Source organism: Cucurbita pepo, chromosome LG07, assembly GCF_002806865.2.
Source record: "Cucurbita pepo subsp. pepo cultivar mu-cu-16 chromosome LG07, ASM280686v2, whole genome shotgun sequence".
Taxonomy (NCBI): domain Eukaryota; kingdom Viridiplantae; phylum Streptophyta; class Magnoliopsida; order Cucurbitales; family Cucurbitaceae; genus Cucurbita; species Cucurbita pepo.
This window is the reverse complement of record NC_036644.1, coordinates 9,948,270-9,970,633: the sequence shown is the minus strand read 5'-3', so window position 1 is coordinate 9,970,633 and position 22,364 is coordinate 9,948,270. Positions and strand designations below refer to the sequence as shown.

Below are 22,364 nucleotides of genomic sequence, written 5' to 3'. Positions count from 1 at the left end.
TACCCCAACCGTCTTTTGTTTTATGCTGTCAAATTAATCACTTTTCCCTTAAAAGATGCGTTTCTTTCTTTTGTTCACTTCTTTGATCGAGGCCGCACGATTGTCATCCCGTTTTTGTTAATATACTTTAAAACCCTTTCTCCTCGGATTCCCTCTTCCCTCTCAAAGGTTTAAACTTCCCGAGCTGATAATAACTCGAACTGTTTTAGGTCTTATATTGTCGATCTAAATGTTCATCTTTTCTTCCTATTTTAATAAAATTGGTCAGAAAAAATGAGTGAAATTTGGAATATTGTAGGAAAGGAGAAAAGATTTAAAAGCACAATGGACAAATTTTTTGTGTCTTTTGTACTTAAATGTCCATTCATCTTTTTGTTGCCCTCCCCACTCCTTTTTATGTATACTTTGTATTCTACTTCTATATTTTCTCTCCAACACACAAAATCGACACAATTTACGGTTTTTTTTTCGGATATCTAACAGTCTCGACATTCCCTTACAACATGGTCACGTTACCCATTTCTTACCTTCAAGAGTGAAGACTATTCCCGCAAACCAATACGAGTCATTTCAGCATGTTTTATCCTCACTCACATGCTTCATAGGAAAATTCCCGAGAGGTTACCCAATATAGAATTACTCCAAAAAAAACACGTTGAACTTTAGAGTTCCTATGATCAATTCTTGTAAGTTTTTCTTACTCATTTTATCCTCATGATCGCTCTCATTCAAATATGTTCTCGGTTCATTCATGCACCCCTGTTTTACTCGATGTCACATGTTTTTTTTAATAAAAGAAAGATTTATAGAGTCTCAAAACTTTTATATCAAACCGCATTACAACCAACAACATTATCGAAACAATGTGAGATTTTCATATACAGAACTGTATGAATCTTATATTAAACTTGTTTGAGTTAGACTATGTGTGAGACGAGTAGACCCAAATTTGTAACCTCTTGACCGAACAACGTGACATATGAAGTTTTTGTTTCTACTTCTATCCACAAAAATTTCATGAACATTCTTTACCGTTATTTGCTACAAAATCATTGCCCCCAGTAAATAAACGTCTTAATTTTTATTATTTTTTAATTAATATCATATATATACATACACACAAGTACGTAAGTACGTATATACACACACATATATATATATTTATTGAAAAGGGTTTTGCAAAATAATTGAAATGAAATTAGGGTTTTGTTTGATTATTGTTGGCAACTTTTGTCCTTATCTCACTTTCCAAACCACCTCTCATCGTCATGCATAATTAACGTTAACCTTGTCCTATTTGGTGTTTTTTATTTATTTATTTATTTATTTATTTATTTATTTATTTGTTAAGATAATAATAAAAAAAATAATTTAACCGACAATAATCAAATTTAAACGGAGACTATTTGATAAAAAATAATATGCTTTAATCGGTTGAACTATATTCAAATTGGCTACATTAAAAATTAAACAATTAATATAGTATTGATAGCTACAATTATTTTTCAGTCTGTTAGTTCTCGACTATCTGTTTTCATTGGTTACAGCTTATCGGAGCTAGACTATCTATTATTTCCCTCCATTTCAGCTCGGTAAATAAGTAAATATCAAAATTCATAATCCATAAGACGGAAAAATTCAATGTAAAAAGATAAAACTTTTTAACCTTTTGCAAATGACTAATTTGCCCTTAGTGTAGTTTTTATCTCTCCATGCATTATGAAGCTTAGCTCCATCATTATTACTATAATCACAATGTAAATAAAATATGTGAGGAGTCCCCACCATTAAAGGAGCTTAAACCAATCTTCATTAAGCTTTTATCATATAGTAATCAAATGCTAAGTTAAAACGAACCTATCAAAATTATAAATTAAACGACTTTTATAAGTAAATTATGTCTAGTTAAAACGAAAGAACACGACTTTTTATTCATAAAAACGGGTTCATATTACTTTTTATATCATCATTTTTCATTGACTGGAGTGTTGACTAGTGATGTGTCGAGTTTGTATGAAAACTTAGATGGTAAAAATATATTTTTTTAAAAAATACTCTCGCGTTTATGGTATCAGAGTCATGCCCTTAACTTAGTCATGTCAATATAATCCTCAAATGTTGAACAACTAAGTTGTGAGCCTCGAAAATGTAGCCAAAAGTGACTAGGACTTCAGAAAAAGAGTCGAGTCTCGATTAAGGGGAGACTGTTCAGAGGCTTCATAGGCCTCAGGGGAGACTCTAGAGTGTACTTTGTTAGAGGGGAGGATTGTTGAAGATTGCTGGGAGTGACTTCTATCATTGCGGAGGTTAGTGGTTCATAACATGTGGGTCTTAGTGTCGAGTGGTCATCTCCTTCCTAATTAGTCAATCATTTATAGTCGAAAGTCGTCCATCACAGTATGTTTTTTTGAACTCGTTGTCTGTCCTAGTCATGCCATATTTGAGTGCAGTTTGTCACAATATTGCCGTCTCTACCTCTCTGGGCTACCACATCATATTCACGGCTTTTCTTTTAACTTCTCCAAAAAAAATTCACAATTGCACTTTTAATGGCAGCAGACTTGCGATTGTGCGACACTCACTTTCCAACGACAAGTGAGCTAAGCCAATTCGTTCTTGCGTCGCCTACGGCCAAGCGACGTATACTTGAGCCTCTAGCCTCGGTTTTAAGAGAATGTTTTAGAAAGCGAGGTCAGAGAGAGATTTACGAAAGATACGTTATATAAGCAAGCAAGAGAGAAATAACAACGGCTTACAATAAATAGCCTTGAGTAGGGAGAAGTTGACACTAAAAGATACACTGCCTCCTACTTATATACTCATAATCGTCTCCTTAGTTAGTCAACATGGAATCCCTACCATTCTCAACCAATATATCTTATCCAAAACAACTTCCTTAATTTCTTCAAAAAGATGTCATCTTCGTTCCAATCCATCTTGAAGACCTCACCATAAATTGAGCAAGAAATTGAACTTATTTAGCTAAAAAGTGGAACAATCAAAGGAATTTTGTTTTGTTCCTTAGCCAAATAAACACAAATTTTTCCAATATTCATGGGATTTCATGCCTCCCCATATTGCTCAAATTCCAACTCAAATTTGTCAGTCATGATCATTATTGGATTCTCACCCTTTGTAAAGCGATGGCAAAAAGAAGATGCTTCAAATATGAACATTTTTAATTCCAAAATGCAAGGGCCCCTCTAATGGAAGCTTTCTCTAGTCCCCATGCATTTTGATCGCTTCTTAAACCCAACTACAACTTGTTTCTTTTGTGGGGTTAGCTCCAATGGAGGTTTTTAGATACCTGTTCTTCAATGTTCTTGTGTTCTTCCTTCTTTGTGTAGCGGCATCCGCCACCGATCGTTACACCGAAGCACTCTTCACCTTGAAATCTGAATTTCTCGATGATTTTGGCAGTTTGAGCGATTGGATTATACCTTCTAAACAAAACCCATCTGGGAAAATCCATGGCTGTTCTTGGTCAGGAATCAAATGCGACAAGGATTCCACCATTGTTATCGGAATCAACCTCTCGATGAAGAACCTTGGTGGGGCGATTTCCGGTGAGCAGTTTCATGTTTTTAAAGAACTCGTTGATCTTAACCTAAGCCATAACTATTTTTCTGGGAAACTCCCCATTGGTATCTTCAATCTCAGTAACCTAAGAAGCTTGGATATCAGTAGAAACAATTTTTCTGGTCATTTTCCTGTTGGGATATCTGTTCTTGAAAATTTGGTTGTTCTTGATGCTTTTAGCAATAGTTTTTCTGGGTCATTACCTGTTGATCTTCCTGAGCTTGAACATTTAAAGTTCCTCAACTTAGCTGGTAGCTACTTCAATGGATCAATCCCTTCAGAATATGGCTCTTTCAAAAGCCTTGAGTTCATCCATCTTGCAGGGAACTTCCTTACTGGAAACATACCCCCTGAATTGGGTAAGCTCAAAACAGTGACCCATATGGAAATTGGCTACAATAATTACCATGGAAGGCTCCCATGGGAGCTTGGCAACATGAGTAGCCTTCAATATCTAGACATTGCTGGTGGGTATCTATCTGGTTCAATTCCTAAACAGCTTGGTAATCTAACAAAACTTGAATCTCTGTTCCTCTTTAGAAACCAGTTTTCTGGGTTCTTGCCTGATGAACTGAGCCAAATCTCATCTCTGGTTAGCTTAGATCTCTCTGATAATCATATTTCTGGGCCAATTCCTGAAAGCTTTTCAAAGTTTAAGAATCTTAAACTGCTTAGTCTTATGTATAATGAAATGTCTGGCTCTGTTCCAATGAGTATTGCAGAGCTTCCTTCATTGGAGACTCTTTTTATATGGAACAATCAGTTCTCTGGGCCACTTCCAAGCCATTTGGGTAGCAATAGAAAGCTTAAATGGGTGGATGTGTCCACAAACAAGTTTGTGGGTGATATCCCTGTTGATATCTGTTTAGGAGGTGTTCTTTTTAAGTTGATACTCTTTTCAAATAAGTTTAGTGGTGGTGTTTCCCCTTCTCTATCGAATTGTTCGTCGCTCGTTCGATTGCGGTTAGAGGATAACTCGTTTTCGGGTGATATCTCTCTGAAATTTAGTCGTCTTCCTCGTATCTCATACGTCGATCTCTCTCGGAACAAGTTTAGTGGAGGGATTCCTTTAGATATGAGCAAAGGATTCGACCTTCAATACGTTAATATCTCTCATAACCCAGAACTTGGAGGTGTTGTTCCTACAGAGATATGGACATTACCTCTTCTTCAAAACTTTTCAGCTTCTGATTGTGGCATAAGAGGAAGCCTTCCCAAGTTTCATCTCTGTAAATCCATTTCTACTATTGAATTGAGTGATAATAATCTATCTGGAGATGTCCCGGAAAGCGTTGTAAGTTGCCAGGCTCTTGTGCGGATGGATTTGTCATTCAACAATCTCTCGGGTCGTATACCGGAAGAACTTGCACGTCTTCCTTCTATTAGCATCATTGATCTATCCCATAATGGTTTCAATGGATCGATACCTGATAAGTTCCGGGATTTGTCGAGCTTGCTTCTACTAAATGTCTCTTCTAATGATATCTCCGGTTCCATCCCGGAAAACGACGTGTTTCGGTTAATGGGAAGGAGTGCATTTGCTGGAAATCCTAAGCTGTGTGGAGCACCTTTGAGGCCATGTTCGGGTTCATTGGCAATGTTGGGAAGTAAAGGGACGGGGAAGCTTATACTCGTCCTGATACTATGTGCAGGTCTTGCTATAATCACGACGATATCGATTGCATGGATTTTTGTCTTTCGACGACGAAGCAAAGGAAAATGGAAGATGGTGTCGTTCTCTGGACTTCCTCCATTCACAGCTAATGATATTCTTAGGAGCTTTGACGCTACGGAATCGAAGGAAGCAATATTGCCATTGTCTGCTTCGATATTCAAAGCAGTTCTGCCGACTGGAATCACAGTGTCGATAAAGAAGATAGACTGGGAAGCGAAACGAATGAGGACGATGTCGGATTTCATAACTCGATTAGGTAGTACGAGGCACGAGAATCTGGTTAGATTGCTCGGATTCTGCTACAACAAACAGATGGTTTATCTTTTATATGATTACTTTCCCAATGGAAATCTAGCAGAGAAAATTGCTATCAAAAGGGAATGGCCAACTAAGCTCAATCTAGTAATAGCTATAGCAAGAGGACTACACTTTCTTCACCATGACTGTTATCCTGCAATCCCACATGGTGACTTGAGGTCGAGTAACGTCATATTCGACGAAAATATGGAACCCCATCTAGCGGAATTCGGGCTCCGGTTTCTACAACAGATTAACGAAGGTATATGCTGAAACCATACATGTTTCTTCGCTACATACGTACCGATTGAAGTTGTTCTGATTTGTTCTCGTCTTGTATAGGTGAATTCAATAGTGCAACGGAGGAGGAGCTGTGGATGGATGTTCATAGTTTCGGGGAGATCGTCCTGGAAATTCTAAGCAACGGTCGGTTGACAACCGCGGGATCGAGCACACAGAACAAGGCGAGAGATCTTCTGCTAAGAGAAATATACAAAGAAAATGGGATTAGCTGTGCAGATTCATCACAGGAAGAGGTAAAACAGGTGCTTGGTGTAGCTTTGCAATGCAGTAGGAGCAGGCCATCCAACAGGCCATCCATGGAAGATGTGTTGAAGCTGTTATCAGATGTAAAACCAAAGGTAAAATAGTAAAATTTTGAACCAAGAATTTGTGTTCTTACTCTTGGCTTCATTTTTACCCCTCCAAAATAGTATAAATTGTAGTTTTGTAAGTAGTAATCTTATAGTACTAGTGGTTTGGATGTATACTATTTATATTAAAGTCGGTCTATTCTATAAATGCTCGGTTTTCTGCTACCTGGGTTCAATCAGTTAAGTCATGTTAAGGCTTAGAAGTTCGAGTCTTCTCCTCCTATGTTGTGAGGTTCTACATCGGTTGGAGAGGGGAACGAAACATTCCTTATAAGGTTGTGGAAACCTCTTCCTAGTAGATGCGTTTTAAAACCGTGATGTAGACGGTGATTCGTAATGAGCCAAAGCGGACAATATCTACTAGCGGTGGGTTTGGGTTGTTTCAAATGGTATCCGAGCTAGACACCGAGCGGTGTGCCAATGAGGACGTTGGGTGCCTAAGGGGGTGGATTGTGAGGTCCTACATCGGTTGGAGAGGGGAATGAAACAATCCTTATAAGGGTGTGGAAACCTCTCCCTAGTAGACGCGTTTTAAAACGTGAGGCTGATGGTGATACATAACGGGCCAAAGCGGAAATATCTGCTAGTGTGAGTTTAGGTTGTTACAATGGTATCAGAGCCAGACACTGGGCGGTGTGCCAGCGAGGACGCTGGCCCCCAAGAGTGGTGGATTATGAGGTCTCATATCGGTTGGAGAGGGGAAAGAAGCATTTCTTATAAGGGTGTGGAAATCTCTCCCTATTAGATGCGTTTTAAAATCGTGAGGCTAACGACAACACATAACAGGCCAAAGCAGACAATATTTACTAGGGGTGGTTTTGGGTTGTTACATATGTATTGTTGAAGTAAGAGAAAAAATCGATCTTTAATATCTCGATAGCCTGTGAATTTGATTTCAGGCCGTTGAAGTACGAAGAAATATGTATATGTAGTTGTTCGACTCTGAAAATTGATTAGCGGTGAATGAGTGAGAACAGAGAGCGGTTTAAATCTTCTTTCACATATGATAGATGTTTTTCTTTTTTCTTTTTCCGCTCAATCCTTATAGCTAAGAATCCGACTATTCCATTACGATATACTCGTTACAACTTACAAGAATGATCTTTATCTTTCAAATCCAACATTAGTGTGCTACTATTGGCTCGGTTCCTATATTTTGATTGAAACACTAAATTAATAAAAATACTCTTAAACTTTACAATTACCGTTACTACATTGTTTCAAAAAAAAAAAAAAAAAATTATATATATATATATATATATATATATATATATATATATATANATATATATATATATATATATTTAGTTTTTCATGGCTTAGTTTATGAATATATATATAGAAACTAAATAATAATAATAATAATAAAACAATGAAACTTGGAATAGTATTTAGAAACAACGAAGAGGTGGACAAAGCCACGCGCGTATTAAGGCGCGTGGTTTATGATAAGTGAAGTAGCCCATTTTCCCGCCAAGTTCTTTCTTCCCGCCAAAACTGTCCCTCATAAGCCTTCGCCTCCGTTGCTAAGCATAGAACAAGAAATCTCAAAGCTCAGTCGGGAGAGAAGGGCTTCATTGTTCTTAGAGGAAAAACCCTGATCTACACCCAGAGATGTCGGGTTGGGATGAAGGAGGAATCTACTACAGCGATCAAGCGCAGTCCCTCGGCGACGGAACTGGCTTCGGCCGCAGCGGAGTTGTCGACGAGAAGGCCACTCATCACTCGGTCCTTCGCAAATTCAAGGAGTTCATCCGTGGATTTGAAGTGGAAAAGAATGTTTTCCCCTACAGAGAGAGCCTTCTCCACAACCCCAAATTTCTTCGCGTTGATATGGAGGACGTTCATGCTTTCGACTCCGATCTTCCGGCCAAGCTTCGATCTGCTCCTGCCGATTTCTTGCCATTGGTATGGTGATGATATGGGATGTAGTTGTTGATAATCGGTTGTTAGGGTTTATATGATTTTTTTTTTTCTTTTTTTGTTATTTCCCTCTTTTGGCAGTTTGAGACTGCTGCGGCGGAGGTTTTAATGAATCTGAAGACGAAGGTGGCTGGTGAAACTGGAGAAATGGTGGAGCCCGTGCCTGGGGATGTTCAAATTCTGCTAACGTCAAAGGAGGATCCGGTCTCGATGCGGTCACTTGGGGTTAGTCAATTTTTATCGATTTGTTGAATTGAAACGAAACTAGAGATAGAAAGAAGAGATAAAAATGGAAACTTCGTCAATTAAAGGCTAATTTGTACTGGTGTTCGTCGGACCTGAATATTTCTGCATTCATGGGCAGGCTCAATACATTTCAAAACTTATTAAAATATCTGGAATCACTATAGCTGCGTCAAGGACCAAGGCAAAGGCTACTTATGTGACCTTATTGTGCAAAAACTGCAGAAGTACACTAAGAGTTCCGTGTCGGCCAGGACTTGGAGGGGCAATTGTCCCTCGATCATGTAACCATATGCCCCAGGTTCACCCCTTGTTATCATTTTCTTTAAATTAGTTGGATTTTGATAGTTTTAACTTACAATTTGACAAGCTTTGATATTCATGTAGGCCGGAGAAGAACCATGCCCTCTAGATCCTTGGATTGTGGTTCCTGATAAGAGCATGTATGTTGATCAACAGACTTTAAAACTTCAGGAAAACCCAGAAGTAAGGATTTGATTGTAACAAATTATGGTGAATATTAGTTTTCCATGTAGCTTATGTGCAGCAAGTAATGTTGTTTCTTCTGAATGTGAAGGATGTCCCAACTGGGGAACTTCCTAGGAACATGCTTCTATCAGTAGATCGACATCTTGTTCAAACAATTGTTCCAGGCACTAGATTGACCATCATGGGGATATATAGTATCTTTCAAGCTGCCAATTCTGCCGCATCGTGAGAACCATCATTCTTTGATATATATTATCAGTGCCCTTTCTATTGTCATTCTCACAATGGCTGATGTTTCTTAACTTAACTTTGCAGCCACAAAGGAGCAGTTGCTATCAGGCAGCCTTATATCAGGGTTGTAGGCATTGAAGAAACTAATGAAGCTAACTCTCGTGGCCCTGCATCTTTCACAACAGAAGATGTAAGTGGTGCAATCACCGCTAAAAATTTATTGAATTCTACCATCTTCTACACGATGTTAGTGCTAATAAATAACATGTGGGTATTATATTATGTTTAAAGTGGCACACTAGTACAATGGAATGTATAGTTAGTTGGTTTACATCGAATGACTGTTTAATTTTGCCATTCATTTATATCAGAATATCTCTTGAATTTGTCTTTAGCGAGGTTCCCCATATGCTTGATAGATATCCTCAAAGTTGCATGTCGACAGCCCTTTTAGTTTACCCACCACTGATTAGTTTCCATGAGGCAAGTCTCATTTTTCTAATGGATAAACATGGTGGAAAAATTTGCAGATAGAAGAGTTCAAAAAATTTGCAGCCGAGCCTGATGTCTATAAAGCCATTTGTTCAAAGATTGCCCCCTCTATATTTGGTCATGAAGATGTGAAGAAGGCAGTGGCTTGCCTTCTATTTGGAGGATCTAGGAAGGTTTGTCATGGTCTATGATGTTTAACTTCAATTATTTATTAGTTTGTATTGATGCTTAATCTTTCCAACGAGCAGAATTTGCCTGATGGGGTTAAGTTAAGAGGCGACATTAATGTATTACTCTTGGGGGACCCATCTACAGCTAAATCCCAGGTTAGTTGCTTCAAGAGATTATGGCTAATATAATATACAACTCATGAAATGCTACTGTAATTTTTCATTGTTGTAGACCATATTCCCTTGTGTTGATATAAATTGTCAAATTTCCCTTCCCAGTTTCTCAAGTTTGTTGAGAAGACAGCTCCAGTTGCTGTTTATACTTCTGGAAAAGGTTCATCGGCTGCTGGTCTTACAGCTTCAGTGATACGGGACAGCAGCTCTGTGAGTGCTCAATTTTATTTTGCTTTGTGAACACGTATTGGTCTAAAGTCTGGTTTTGCATTGCTTTCTAAAAGCATTATCAATTAAATGAAGGTGTCTTCTTCCTTAATGGTAAAAAAAAAAATTCTGATTTTTTCACTTGGTTGTGCAATCCAGCGAGAGTTTTATCTTGAAGGAGGTGCAATGGTTTTGGCTGATGGAGGTGTTGTCTGCATTGATGAGTTTGACAAAATGAGATCAGAGGATAGGTAAACCTAAAGAGACTTTAGTTATATCTATCGAAGTTCCTTATTTAATTTTTGAAATCCTCATTTTGCTATTAGAGTTGCTATTCATGAAGCCATGGAACAACAGACAATATCCATTGCCAAAGCAGGAATAACAACGGTTCTTAATTCCAGAACCTCAGTGCTTGCAGCTGCTAATCCTCCGTCAGGACGTTATGATGATCTTAAGGTCTTTATTCATATCATTTTTTACAATTGCCTATTTTTAAGTTTCTTAATGGCCTAGCTTAATAGCTACGTGTTTGTTAATCTGCATTGCAGACGGCACAGGATAACATTGATTTGCAAACGACAATTCTCTCCAGATTTGATTTAATTTTCATCGTGAAAGATATAAGGATGTACAGTCAAGATAAGGTAACTGTAAAGCTTGCTCTTCTATTTCAACTCAAAATGCCTTTTTTCACCGTTTGTGTTGGGCTTGGGCTTGTCTCTATTTTCTTGAGTTTTAATGTGAACTCAAGAAACGACCACGTAACTGGAGTGTTTGGCACAATAAGTTGTCAATTTTTATCTCTTAGAATGTATTATTGGTTATTACTTCGTTTCATTAAGATTAGAATAGAAACTGATTATATAGGTTGGTTTTGTTTTGAAACATCTGAGTTATAGTGTCAGGCTACCCTGTGCTAATGGCAGTGGCTTAATAACTGCAGATCATAGCAAGCCACATTATAAAAGTTCATGCATCTGCTGATGCCAACTTGGGTGAACATAGAACTTCTAAAGAAGAGAATTGGCTAAAGAGGTGAGGGAAGTTATAAAGAGAAAGTAGTCATGTACTTCATTTTTCTTGCTTTTGTAAATCTTGTGGTTGCCCAACTGTCTGGATTGCAATTTTGGCAGGTATCTTCAATATTGCCGATCTCATTGTCATCCCCGTTTGTCAGAATCCGCGTCCACAATGCTGCAGAATAATTATGTTAAAATCAGACAGGTATGCTTGTGCATGGAAGATATTTTATTTTTTAAATTGGATTTGCTCACGAACTTGAGCTCTGAATGCTTAATCTCTTTTGCAGGACATGAGACAACAAGCAAATGAAACAGGTGAGGCTGCTGCAATTCCGATCACAGTTAGGCAGCTGGAAGCTATAGTCAGATTAAGCGAGGCACTTGCGAAAATGAAGTTGTAAGTATCTTACTTACCAACCTTTTCTCCTGTCTTGCCCTTTTCCTATTTAAGAACAAAATCTGGTCGACATTACGGAGAGCTTGTTTTACCAAATTGTATAAGTTGATTTTGTGTCACCTTCTCATAGCGTTAATGAGGATTTTTTGATTCATGGATTTAAGAATACTTCTAATAGCATGTTGTAGTCAAACCCTTCAGTAAGATGCTCGAAATTCTTAGTCTAATCATAAGTGCTGTAGTTTTTTCCATTGATTAATGGCGTAAGTTTTACTATTGAATTATTATAGATCTGTAGTGTTTGGGCTGGTTAACTGTAATTGCGCATTAAGTTCACAGTACTGATTACTGAAAGTAGGTTTTAGTTGTGAAGTAAATTTTATAAACTGGTTTCAGAATTTGCATTTGGCTTTGGAAACTAAGAAACCAAAAGTTTAGAACTGATTCTCTAAACCAAGTGCCATTTTTCATTGGCATTATTTCCAACTATATTTACTAGAATTGTTAACATCCGTTTCAAACGAAAGTTTGTGCAAGTCTGATTAACAAATTAAATTCATCTGTATGGTATATGTTTTCTTCCTTTTACCCAATTTACCCCGCTCCCAGTGTTAATCATTGTTTAAATCTTTGTATTGACAAAATGATCAGGTCCCATGTTGCCACTGAAGAAAATGTGCAGGAAGCTATTAGACTTTTTACTGTGTCCACGATGGATGCAGCACGCTCTGGGATTCATCAGCAAGTAAATCTAACTCCTGAAATGGCTAATGAAATAAAGGTTTGTCTAGTGCTACAACCAAAATTCGGAATCTCATTTCCTCGTAGTTTCACCAGCTATTCTAATTTCTTGTAATCTCCCCCATAAACAGCAAGCAGAAACACAGATAAAGAGAAGAATAGGAATTGGCAACCACATATCTGAGAGAAGACTGATTGATGAGCTCACCAAAATGGGGATGAACGAGTCAATTGTAAGCGCCCCTCTGAACCCAAAAAACCTCACCATTCTTAGCATTCATTACTTGCATAAGATAAAAAGGTGATGAAATATTATTACAAGGATAGGTACAATGAAAAAGCTATATTGTGAGAATAGGCGAAGTATGTGCAAGCTGATCTGGACACTCTTGAATTTGTATAAAAAAAGAAACTCATATGTTTATCATCATTTAAACGTTTTCATGTTTCAGTTCGAACATCTGATTATGTTAGGAATGTTATGGACAGGTGAGAAGAGCCCTGATTATTATGCACCAGAGAGATGAAGTTGAATATAAAAGAGAGAGGCGTCTCATTTTCCGCAAGGCATGATCATGATAAGTTAAGTCCCCTTATTGTGCCCTTGCACTGACATGAATGATAGGTATACTGCTGACCTCCATATGTCTTTGTAGCAAATGTTATTTGTTGTAAACCAGAAACATCAGTAAAGTTGCATTTTCATCTTCTCTCATCCCCATTATAAAGGAAGCACCTTCAGAGAGAGAATTGTATTGTTATCACTGTGTAGGAACTGGTGAAGACACTACACATTTACATGTAAGGATATGACGATGGTCTACTTTATGTGCTATTTGTCTTTGTTCAAAGGTGGCACCTCTACTGTTTTTTTCATGGGGATGTAGTCAAGTGTTCCTTGAGTGGGTGACGAATAGTCTCAGCACTCACAGCCATGGAGGATCGGACAACATGTAACAACAAAGCTCACCGTTAGCAGATATTGTCTTCTTTGGACTTTTTTTTTTGGGTTTTCCCTCAAGGTTTTTTAAACACGNGGTGACGAATAGTCTCAGCACTCACAGCCATGGAGGATCCAATAGGGACAACATGTAACAACAAAACTCACCGTGAGCAGATATTGTCTTCTTTGGACTTTTTTTTTTTGGTTTTCCCTCAAGGTTTTTTAAACACGTCTACTAGGGAGATGTTTCTCGTAGAATGCTTCGTTTCCCTTTCTAACCGATGTGGAATCTCACAATTCACCCTCCTTGGGGGCCAACAACCTCGCTGACACACCGTTCGGTGTCTGGCTTTGAACCATTTGTAATAGGCCAAGCCCACTACAAGTAGTTATTGTCCTTTTTGGGCTTTTCCTCTCGAGTTTCTCTCAAGGTTTTTAAAACGCGTCTGTTAGGGAGAGATTTTCACNCCACCCTCCTTGGGGGTCAACAACCTCGCTGACACACCGTTCGGTGTCTGGCTTTGCTCCATTTGTAATAGGCCAAGCCCACTACAAGTAGTTATTGTCCTTTTTGGGCTTTCCCTCTCGAGTTTCTCAAGGTTTTTAAAACGCATCTGATAGGGAGAGATTTTCACGCCTTATAAAGAATGTTTCGTTTTTCTTCCCAACCGATGTGGGATCTCACTAAGCAAATCCACAAAATCCCAAGGCTCTTCAGCACTCTCATGGTCTTCTATAGAACAGTCTAAAATGAAGTGCAAAGCTTACTAATTCCTCTAAGAACATTCATCGTCAAGTATTACATGTCCGCGATCGTTCACTTGATGAGAAACGGCTAGAGAACGAACGTTGTGATCTGCATAATTGCTAGTAATATAATGTGCCTTCTTCCTTGTATCCCTTTGAGATCACAAAGGTCAATGATCACGATCAGAGTTGTCAATGTAAGTGATAGCAGTGCGCCACAACAGGATTGAAAGACAAAAAATGCACCTAATTATCCCCCAACCAACATAACATAAAAACCATCACAAAAAATCTTATCTTACAAACGTTTTCAATTCCGAAGCTAAAAAGAACAGTTGAAACTATACTAAGAGCATGTTTGTGTGTGTGATTATAGTTGTTCTAAAATCACTCATAAACATGCCTTTACTCATAACGAAGTGATTTTGGTCACATTCTAAAATCATTCTAAAACACTGTTATCATCGAGCTACAACTTCTGTAACTATTTCACTAGAAACAGAGTAAGTTTGTCGATCCATCGTAAGGCTACGATCGGTTTCATCACGAACTTTTTTGACAGAGAAAGCAGGCCTTTGTGGATCTTTAAGCTCTGAAGTTGAACTCTTAAGCATTGAAGAGATTTCCAACATGGTTGGCCTATCATCTGCATTTTCTTGAACACAAAGCAAAGCTATCTGTATGCATCTTGTTAGTTTGCAAGTTGACTCAGAATCATCAAGTGATTGATCCATAAACTCCATTCCTCTGCCCTCTTTCCAAGCCTCATATGCCTGAAAATGGGTTTTGAATTGAAACTCAAAGCCATCAACGATCTCATCGTAAAAGTGAACGGAGATAGATAGATTTGTTAAGCTACTACTAGATTCAAAGCAATGTCGAATATGCTCGAGTTGACAGGACGGTACAATTCAAGGTTAAAATACCATTCAGGCTCTATATGTCGGGACTCGTCCCATCTTAATCCATCTACTTTCAAGAAAACTACCACATTAGACTAATAATGAAAGACTTACGTAATCTAGAAGACTCAAACGTTCGTGCTCCCCATTTAGCTCGGTAGTCCTCTTCCCACTTATGATTTGAAGAAGAAGAACTCCAAAACTAAAGACGTCTGATTTCGTAGAATAAACTCCTTGCTTCGCATATTCAGGAGGAATATAGCCGCTGCATTGGATGAAAACGGAAGTTAATGTGAGAACACTTTTATTTTGAATCGTAACGTTGTGAAAGAAAATATTGCACTCACTATGTTCCCGCAATTCGGCTCGTGTTTGCTTCAAGTTCTTCTTTTGCGAAGATTCTAGCCATGCCAAAATCTGAAATTTTCGGCTTCATGCCATCGTCCAACAAAATATTACTCGGCTTCAAGTCCCTATGAATTATTGTCAATCTTGAGTATTCTTGGAGGTAAAGAAGTCCTTGAGTTACCCCTTCAATGATCTCTACTCTTTTTGCCCAATTCAACAAATTTCCTCTTCCATGGCCTTCCTTGCAACATGTTAAGGAAAGTAGGGTTAACATATGCTAACGTGTGATCCAACGAGTCATGAGGTTAAGCCCGACTAGACCTTAGAAGGGTCTGTCTAACAAACTGGACCGGACTTCCTTTGGCCGATCCCTCGAGGAGTTAGTCAAATGGCCTAATTGGCCAATCTCTTGAGGAGTCGACCTAGGCCGACTTGGTCAACTCCTTGATGGGTCGACCTAGACTGGTTGTTTTGAGGCCTCATTCGGCCAAACAATGTAGTTATTCACTCGAGGGGTCATGCTAGTTTGCTTGACAAAGTCCCTAGGTTCGACCATAGCTTCAATCTATCCCTTCGAGAATCAATTGAGAGACTCATGATGAACCTTGAAATGAAACAGTAACAGGGAACGAATTATTCCTTATAAGGGTGTGGAAACCTCTCCCTAAAAGATGNCGTAACAGGGAACAAATTATTCCTTATAAGGGTGTGGAAACCTCTCCCTAAAAGATGCGTTTTAAGACCATGAGGTTGAAGACGATACATAATGGGTCTAAGCGGACAATATATGATAGCGAGGAGCTTGAGCTGTTACAAATGGTATCAAAGTTAGTCACCAGAAGATGGGAGACACTGGTCGGAGTAGGGCTAGTCCCTCTTCNCTGACGACGATACGTAATGGGTCTAAGCGGACAATATATGATAGCGAGGAGCTTGAGCTGTTACAAATGGTATCAAAGTTAGTCACTAGAAGATGGGAGACACTGGTCGGAGTAGGGCTAGTCCCTCTTCATAGTAGACGTGTTTTAGAACTAAGAGGCTAACAACGATATGTAACAGGCCAAAGCGGACAATATCTACTAGCGGTGGGCTTGGACTATTACAGAAACCAACCTTAAGGGTGAGAGAGAAGGTCAATGTTGGCTAATAACCAACTCTTTGACACTCGAAGAATCATATTGAGCTCGGGAGGGATTGAGTAGAGTTGGCGAGGAACCCGGTCTATCATTCAAAACACAGAAGGCGNGATCATATTGAGCTCGGGAGGGATTGAGTAGAAGTGGTTCATAATTACGATGACTAGATATTCTGGTGAGATTCTTGAAGAGTGTTAGAGTACTTAAATGTATGTTACAAGTAAACGAGTATAAGATACGAATTTTGACGACATTCTAAGNCGTGTGCGTTGTTGTGTGATCCTAACAACTGGTATAGAGCTAACGACTGATATCGATCCTAACAGCGGTTCATAATTACGATGACTAGATATTCTGGTGAGATTCTTGAAGAGTGTTAGAGTACTTAAATGTATGTTACAAGTAAACGAGTATAAGATACGAATTTTGACGACATTCTAAGGTACACTTTCTACGCTCTCAACAAACTTGGTGTGTGAGATCCCATATCAGTTGGGGAGGAGAACCCCCTTTATAAGGGTGTGGAAACCTCTCCCTAGCAGACGCGTTTTAAAAACCTTGAGAGGAAGCCCAAACAGGACAATATCTGCTAGCGGTGGGTTGTTACAAATGGTATCAGAGCCAGACACCGGGCAATATGCCAACGAAGAGGCTGAGCCCCGAAGGGGGTGGACATGAGGCAATGTGCCAGCAAGGACACTGGGCCTCGAAGGGGGTGGATTTGGTAGGGGTCCCACATCGATTGGAGAAAGGAACGAGTGCCAGTGAGGACGTTGGGCCCCAAACTGGGGTGGATTGTGAGATCCCACATCGTTTGGGGAGGAGAACGAAATATCCTTTATAGGGGTGTGGAAACCTCTCTCTAGCAGACGCATTTTAAAAACCTCGAGAAAAAGTCCAAAGAGGACAATATCTACTCTAAAACCGAAGGAAAGTCTTACCGAAGAGATGGAAATCGAGGCTTTTGTTAGGCATGTACTCATAAATCAACATATGTTCTTGAGTGTCAACACAGAATCCAACAACTTTCACAAGGTTGACATGTTGTAGTCTTGCAGTGAGCAAAACTTCATTCTTGAACTCTTCAAAACCTTGTGCTGAAGTTGCTGACAGTCTTTTCACTGCTATCTCCTGTCCATTTCCTAATACTCCCTGCAAAGTAGAATGCACCTGTTCTAAGTATTTGAAATACGGCCCGAGATTCAAATCCGAACATAATTGAGTAGCTAAAACACGAAATAATGTTCTTTAAGTTGAAGGTTCGTATCATCATAATACTAAGACATATTGTAACCGTCCAAGCTCACTGCTAGTAGATATTGTCTGTTTTGGCCCGTTACGTATAGCCGTTAGCCTCAGTTTTAAAACGTGTCTGTTAGGGAGAGGTTTCCACACCCTTACAAGCAATGTTTCGTTCTCCTCTCCAACCGATGTGGGATCTCACAATCCACCCCCCTTGGGGGCCAGTGTCTTCACTAGCACACCGTTCGGTGTCTAGCTCTGATACCATTTGTAACAGCCCAAGCCCACCGCTAGCAAATATTGTCCGCTTTGGCCTGTTACACATAGCCATCAGTCTCACGGTTTTAAAACGTGTCTATTAGGGAGAGGTTTCCACACCCTTATAAGCAATGTTTCGTTCTCCTCTCCAACCGATGTGGAATCCACAATCCACCCCTCTTGGGAGCCCAGCGTCTTCGCTGGCACACCACCCGGTGTCTGGCTCTGATATCATTTATAGCAGTCAAGCCCACCGCTAGCATTGTCTATTTTGGCCTGTTACGTATTGCCGTCAGCCTCATGATTTTAAAACGCGTCTATTAGAGAGAGGTTTCCATACCCTTATAAGCAATTCTCTGTTCCCCTCTCCAACTGATGTGGGATCTCACAATCCACCCCTCTTGGGGGCCCAACGTCTTCACTGGCACACCGCCCGGTGTCTAGCTCTAATACCATTTGTAACAGCTCAATCTCACCGCTAGCAGATATTATCCGCTTTGGCCTGTTACGTATCATCGTCAGCTTCACGGTTTTAAAACGCGTCTATTAGGGAGAGGTTTCCACACCCTTATCAGCAATGCTTCGTTCCCCTCTCCAACCATATACTTCACCTTTCTAACTCCTCCAACTGACTTACACCATTTTTAGTTGATTTTTCGAACTTTTGATATCATCCTAGTCGTAAGATATATTATACTATACTTAAAAGGACTTGGGACAATTCATATTGATATCAAAGATTTTGTGGTGGGTAGCTATATATGTACCTTATAAACAGGGCCATAGCCACCTTGTCCAAGTTTATTCTTGAAAGCAAATTTGTTGGTAGCTCTCTCAATCTCAGCATAGCTAAACACTTGCAAATCAGGAGCACTGTTCTTAAAATCTTCTCCTCCAACAAGATTTTTTATATTGAATTTTGATCTTCTTCCTGCATCTATCAGCACCACGCTCAACCATGGAAAATTATTTCATGAAGATCTTATAACGAATTGTAAAGAAAAACATAAGTTCTTTTAACAACAACTTATCCTCAACCGACACGAGCATGTATAGCAACCCAAGCCCACCGCTAGCAGATATTGTTCGCTTTGGCCGGTTACGTATCACCATCAGCCTCATAGTTTTAAAACGTGTCTACTAGGGAGAGGTTTCCACACNGCCTCATAGTTTTAAAACGTGTCTACTAGGGAGAGGTTTCCACACCCTTATAAGGAATGCTTTGTTTCCCTCTCCACCCGATGTAGGATCTCACAATCCACCCTCCTTAAGGGCCCAGCGTCCTCGTTGGCACACCGCCCGGTGTCTGGCTCCTATACTATTTGTAACAGTCCAAGGCCACCACTAGTAGATATTGNTTAGGGGCCCAGCGTCCTCGTTGGCACACCGCCCGGTGTCTGGCTCTTATACTATTTGTAACAGTCCAAGGCCACCACTAGTAGATATTGTCCGCTTTGGCCTGTTACGTATCGCCATCAGCCTCACGGTTTTAAAAGGTGTCTACTAAGGAGAGGTTTCCACAACCTTGTAAGGAATGTTTCGTTCCCCTCTCCAGCCGATGTAGGATCTCACAATCCACCCTCTTTAAGGGCCCAACGTCCATGCTGGCCCACCGCCCGGTGTTTGACTCTAATACCATTTGTAACAGCTCAAGCCCACCGCTAGTAGATATTGTCCACTTTGGCCCGTTTCGTATCTGTCAGCCTCATGGTTTTAAAACGTGTGTACTAGGGAGAGGTTTCCACACCAATATAAGGAATGCTTCGTCCCCTCTCCAACGATGTAAGATCTCACAATCTGCCCTCCTCAAGGGCCCAGCGTCCTCGCTGGCACACCGCCCAGTGTCTGACTCTGATACCATTTGTAACAGCCCAAAACCACCACTAGCAAATATTGTCCATTTTGACTCGTTACGTATTGTCATCAGCCTCACAATTTTAAAACGCGTCTACTAGGGAGGGGTTTCCACACCCTTATAAGGAATGCTTCGTTCCCCTCACCTATAGATGTAGGATCTCACAATCCACCCTCCTCAAGGGCCCAACGTCCTCGCTAACACACCGCTCGGTGTCTGACTCTAATACCATTTGTAACAGCCCAAGCCCACCACTAGCAAACATTGTCCACTTTGGCCCATTACTTATCGCCATCAGCCTCACGGTTTTAAAACGCGTCTACTAGAGAGAGGCTTCCACACCCTTATAAGGAATGCTTCGTTCCCTCTCCAACCGATGCGGGATCTCACACCACGACTTAGTGAGTGTTAACGAACATCAACTCTTCTTTTAAGGTCAGAGACTCAAATCTTCACGACCCAATAAAAGATATCGTTGTATTAACACAAATCCATCACGAAACAAACAAAAAAAGATGGTTACCTTTGAATTTGTTCGATTTGAGTCTTCTAAACAACAAGAACCCTAGTAAGAGAAGAACAATGGCACCACCAATTGTGGTTGGGACAACTATCAACAAAGATACTTTGTTTTCTTTCTCATTCCCAAACTCGCTAGCTGCAACCAAAAGTTCAAGAACTTAATCAATTCAAATGTAAACAATTCATTTTCAAGTCTAGAATTCAAAAAAGACTCAACCTGCAATAGAAGAGAGCTCCCAATTGTCATCATTAGACACCAACCAAACAAAGTAACCAAGCAACCTCCTTTGTTTGACATAATTAACCTTAATTTTAACAACCTTAGCATCATCAAACCCAATCCAAGTAGATCCAACCACACAAAAACTCATCACATAGCTACCATTAAACTCCACATTATCAACCCTGTTGCTCCTCATATAATCCTTTATATCCTTGTATGTAATCGACCCATCAGCAGAAATGGCTGGCCCAATGGCTGCTGCTCCAACACCAAAATCCTCAACATTTTTAAGTGTCCAAGCATAGCCATAAAAGGGCAAAGCCAAAACAATATTAGCAGCAGGCAATCCCTTTGCAATCCACTGACTAATTCCACTGTCTGTGTTTGTTTCATTCAATAATGGATCATACAAAGCTGCAGAAGGAGCTGTAAAATTTGGCCAAAAACTTGGCATGTAATAATCATAACCCAAAAAATTAACCCAATTCAAGTTATTTCTTATGGAATCAACAGGATATGACCCAAATTCCAAATCTGGAGTGTTTTGAACAGCTGCTGTCAAAATAAGCACTTGCCTTTTTGAGCTTTTAGCCTCTGTTTCAGCTGCTTGTCGCCATTCTTCAAAGAGTTTCCCCATGTTGGACATGTCGGATGTCGTGTTGGATGAAACCCAACAAAAATCAAGCCCATCAAAATCATGGGTTCTTGCAAGTTTAATGGTGGAATCAATGAAGGCCTTTCTATGAGTGAAATTGCTAACCATTGAGGATAGAACATGATAATCTGCATTTCCGCCGCCAATGGAGAGAAGAGTTGACAGAGAAGGGTTTTTTTGCTTGACAACTGCTGTGAAGTTTGAGAAACTTTGAAGCTCAGAGGATGAAAAATGAAGCTCGTAAGAAGTGGAGTTTATGAGCTCTGCAAACCCACAGAAAAGATGAGTGAACAGAGGTGAGTTTATGTCGGATGAAGGGGAACCAGCTGCTGATAGCCAATACCCAGCTTTGATCCATGGCTGAGCTTTGGAAGCTTGTAAGAACGTGAAGAAGAAGAGAGCACTAATGAAGGATTTTGATACCATGAGGAGATTCTGGTGTTTGTGTGGTACGAAATTTACATTTTTTTGATGATCTTTGTTGATGTTCATCCACAAGTTTTGATTTTTCTTTAAAAAAAAAATGAAACCCATTTGACTAAGGTGATTAACTTGACTTTTCATTCATTGTTGTTTGTTTAATGAATCATTATTAATGTTGCATAAGACTTAAAAAGGGCCAATAATTGGGATTAGGAGGGAAGGGAGTAGGAGTAGAGGGGACGGGAAGCTCGGAGGATAAATATAACGGCCCAGATCCACCGCTAGCAGATATTGTATTCTTTGGGTTTCCCCTCAAGGCTTTAAAATGCGTATTCTAGGGAAAACGGACGCCTGTTTCGTTTTCCTTCCCAACCAATGTGGGTTCTCACAATCCACCCCCTTTGGGGCCCAGCGTCCTCTCTAGCACTCGTTCCTTTCTCCAATCGATGTGAGACACCACCAAATCTACCCCCCTTCGGGCCCAACGTCCTCGCTGGCACTCGTTCCTTTCTCCAATCGATGTCGGACCCAACCAAATCTACCCCCTCTAGGGAAGGGCCTCCCACCCCCTTCGGGGCCCAGCGTCCTCGCTGACATTCATTCCTTTCTCCAATCGATGTGGGACCCCACCAAATCTACCCCCTTCGGGGAAGGGCCTCCTTGCTAGCACATAGTCCGGTGTCTGGCTCTGATACCATTTGTAACGTCCTAGATCCACCGTTAGCAGACATTGTCCTCTTTGGGCTTTCCCTCTCGGGCTTCCCCTCAAGGCTTTAAAACGCGTCTTCTAGGGAAAGGTTTCCAAATCCTTACC

At 40.0% G+C, this 22,364-nt stretch overlaps 3 protein-coding genes across 4 annotated transcripts; 2 read left to right on the top strand and 1 right to left on the bottom strand.

Annotated features, from left to right (window-relative positions):
- The first annotated feature begins 3,178 nt into the window (after positions 1 to 3,178).
- Positions 3,179 to 6,369, top strand: LOC111798241 (leucine-rich repeat receptor-like protein kinase TDR). Its single transcript, XM_023681272.1, has 2 exons — positions 3,179 to 5,813; positions 5,894 to 6,369. The coding sequence occupies exons 1-2, from the start codon at positions 3,290 to 3,292 to the stop codon at positions 6,199 to 6,201; spliced, it is 2,832 nt and encodes a 943-aa protein (XP_023537040.1). The 5' UTR covers positions 3,179 to 3,289; the 3' UTR covers positions 6,202 to 6,369.
- Positions 6,370 to 7,700: 1,331 nt separating this feature from the next.
- On the top strand, positions 7,701 to 13,147 carry LOC111798240 (DNA replication licensing factor MCM5). The gene is made up of 18 exons (XM_023681271.1): positions 7,701 to 8,112; positions 8,209 to 8,352; positions 8,492 to 8,671; positions 8,758 to 8,856; positions 8,948 to 9,084; positions 9,175 to 9,280; positions 9,621 to 9,755; positions 9,831 to 9,908; positions 10,032 to 10,136; positions 10,293 to 10,384; positions 10,460 to 10,592; positions 10,685 to 10,780; positions 11,080 to 11,171; positions 11,270 to 11,360; positions 11,446 to 11,555; positions 12,207 to 12,336; positions 12,428 to 12,529; positions 12,786 to 13,147. Exons 1-18 carry the CDS (start codon positions 7,819 to 7,821, stop codon positions 12,867 to 12,869), a joined length of 2,208 nt encoding a protein of 735 aa, XP_023537039.1. The 5' UTR covers positions 7,701 to 7,818; the 3' UTR covers positions 12,870 to 13,147.
- Positions 13,148 to 14,236: 1,089 nt separating this feature from the next.
- LOC111798239 (cysteine-rich receptor-like protein kinase 4) lies at positions 14,237 to 21,612 on the bottom strand. 2 transcript variants are annotated; one of them, XM_023681268.1, is made up of 7 exons: positions 20,467 to 21,612; positions 20,251 to 20,385; positions 18,640 to 18,809; positions 17,314 to 17,524; positions 15,236 to 15,473; positions 15,003 to 15,153; positions 14,237 to 14,759 (listed from the first exon to the last, which is right to left on the bottom strand). In XM_023681268.1, the coding sequence occupies exons 1-7, from the start codon at positions 21,551 to 21,553 to the stop codon at positions 14,448 to 14,450; spliced, it is 2,304 nt and encodes a 767-aa protein (XP_023537036.1). In that variant the 5' UTR covers positions 21,554 to 21,612; the 3' UTR covers positions 14,237 to 14,447. The 2 variants fall into 2 exon arrangements, with proteins under 2 accessions (XP_023537036.1, XP_023537037.1); XM_023681269.1 differs by having other exon boundaries at positions 18,640 to 18,803.
- Positions 21,613 to 22,364: the final 752 nt, after the last annotated feature.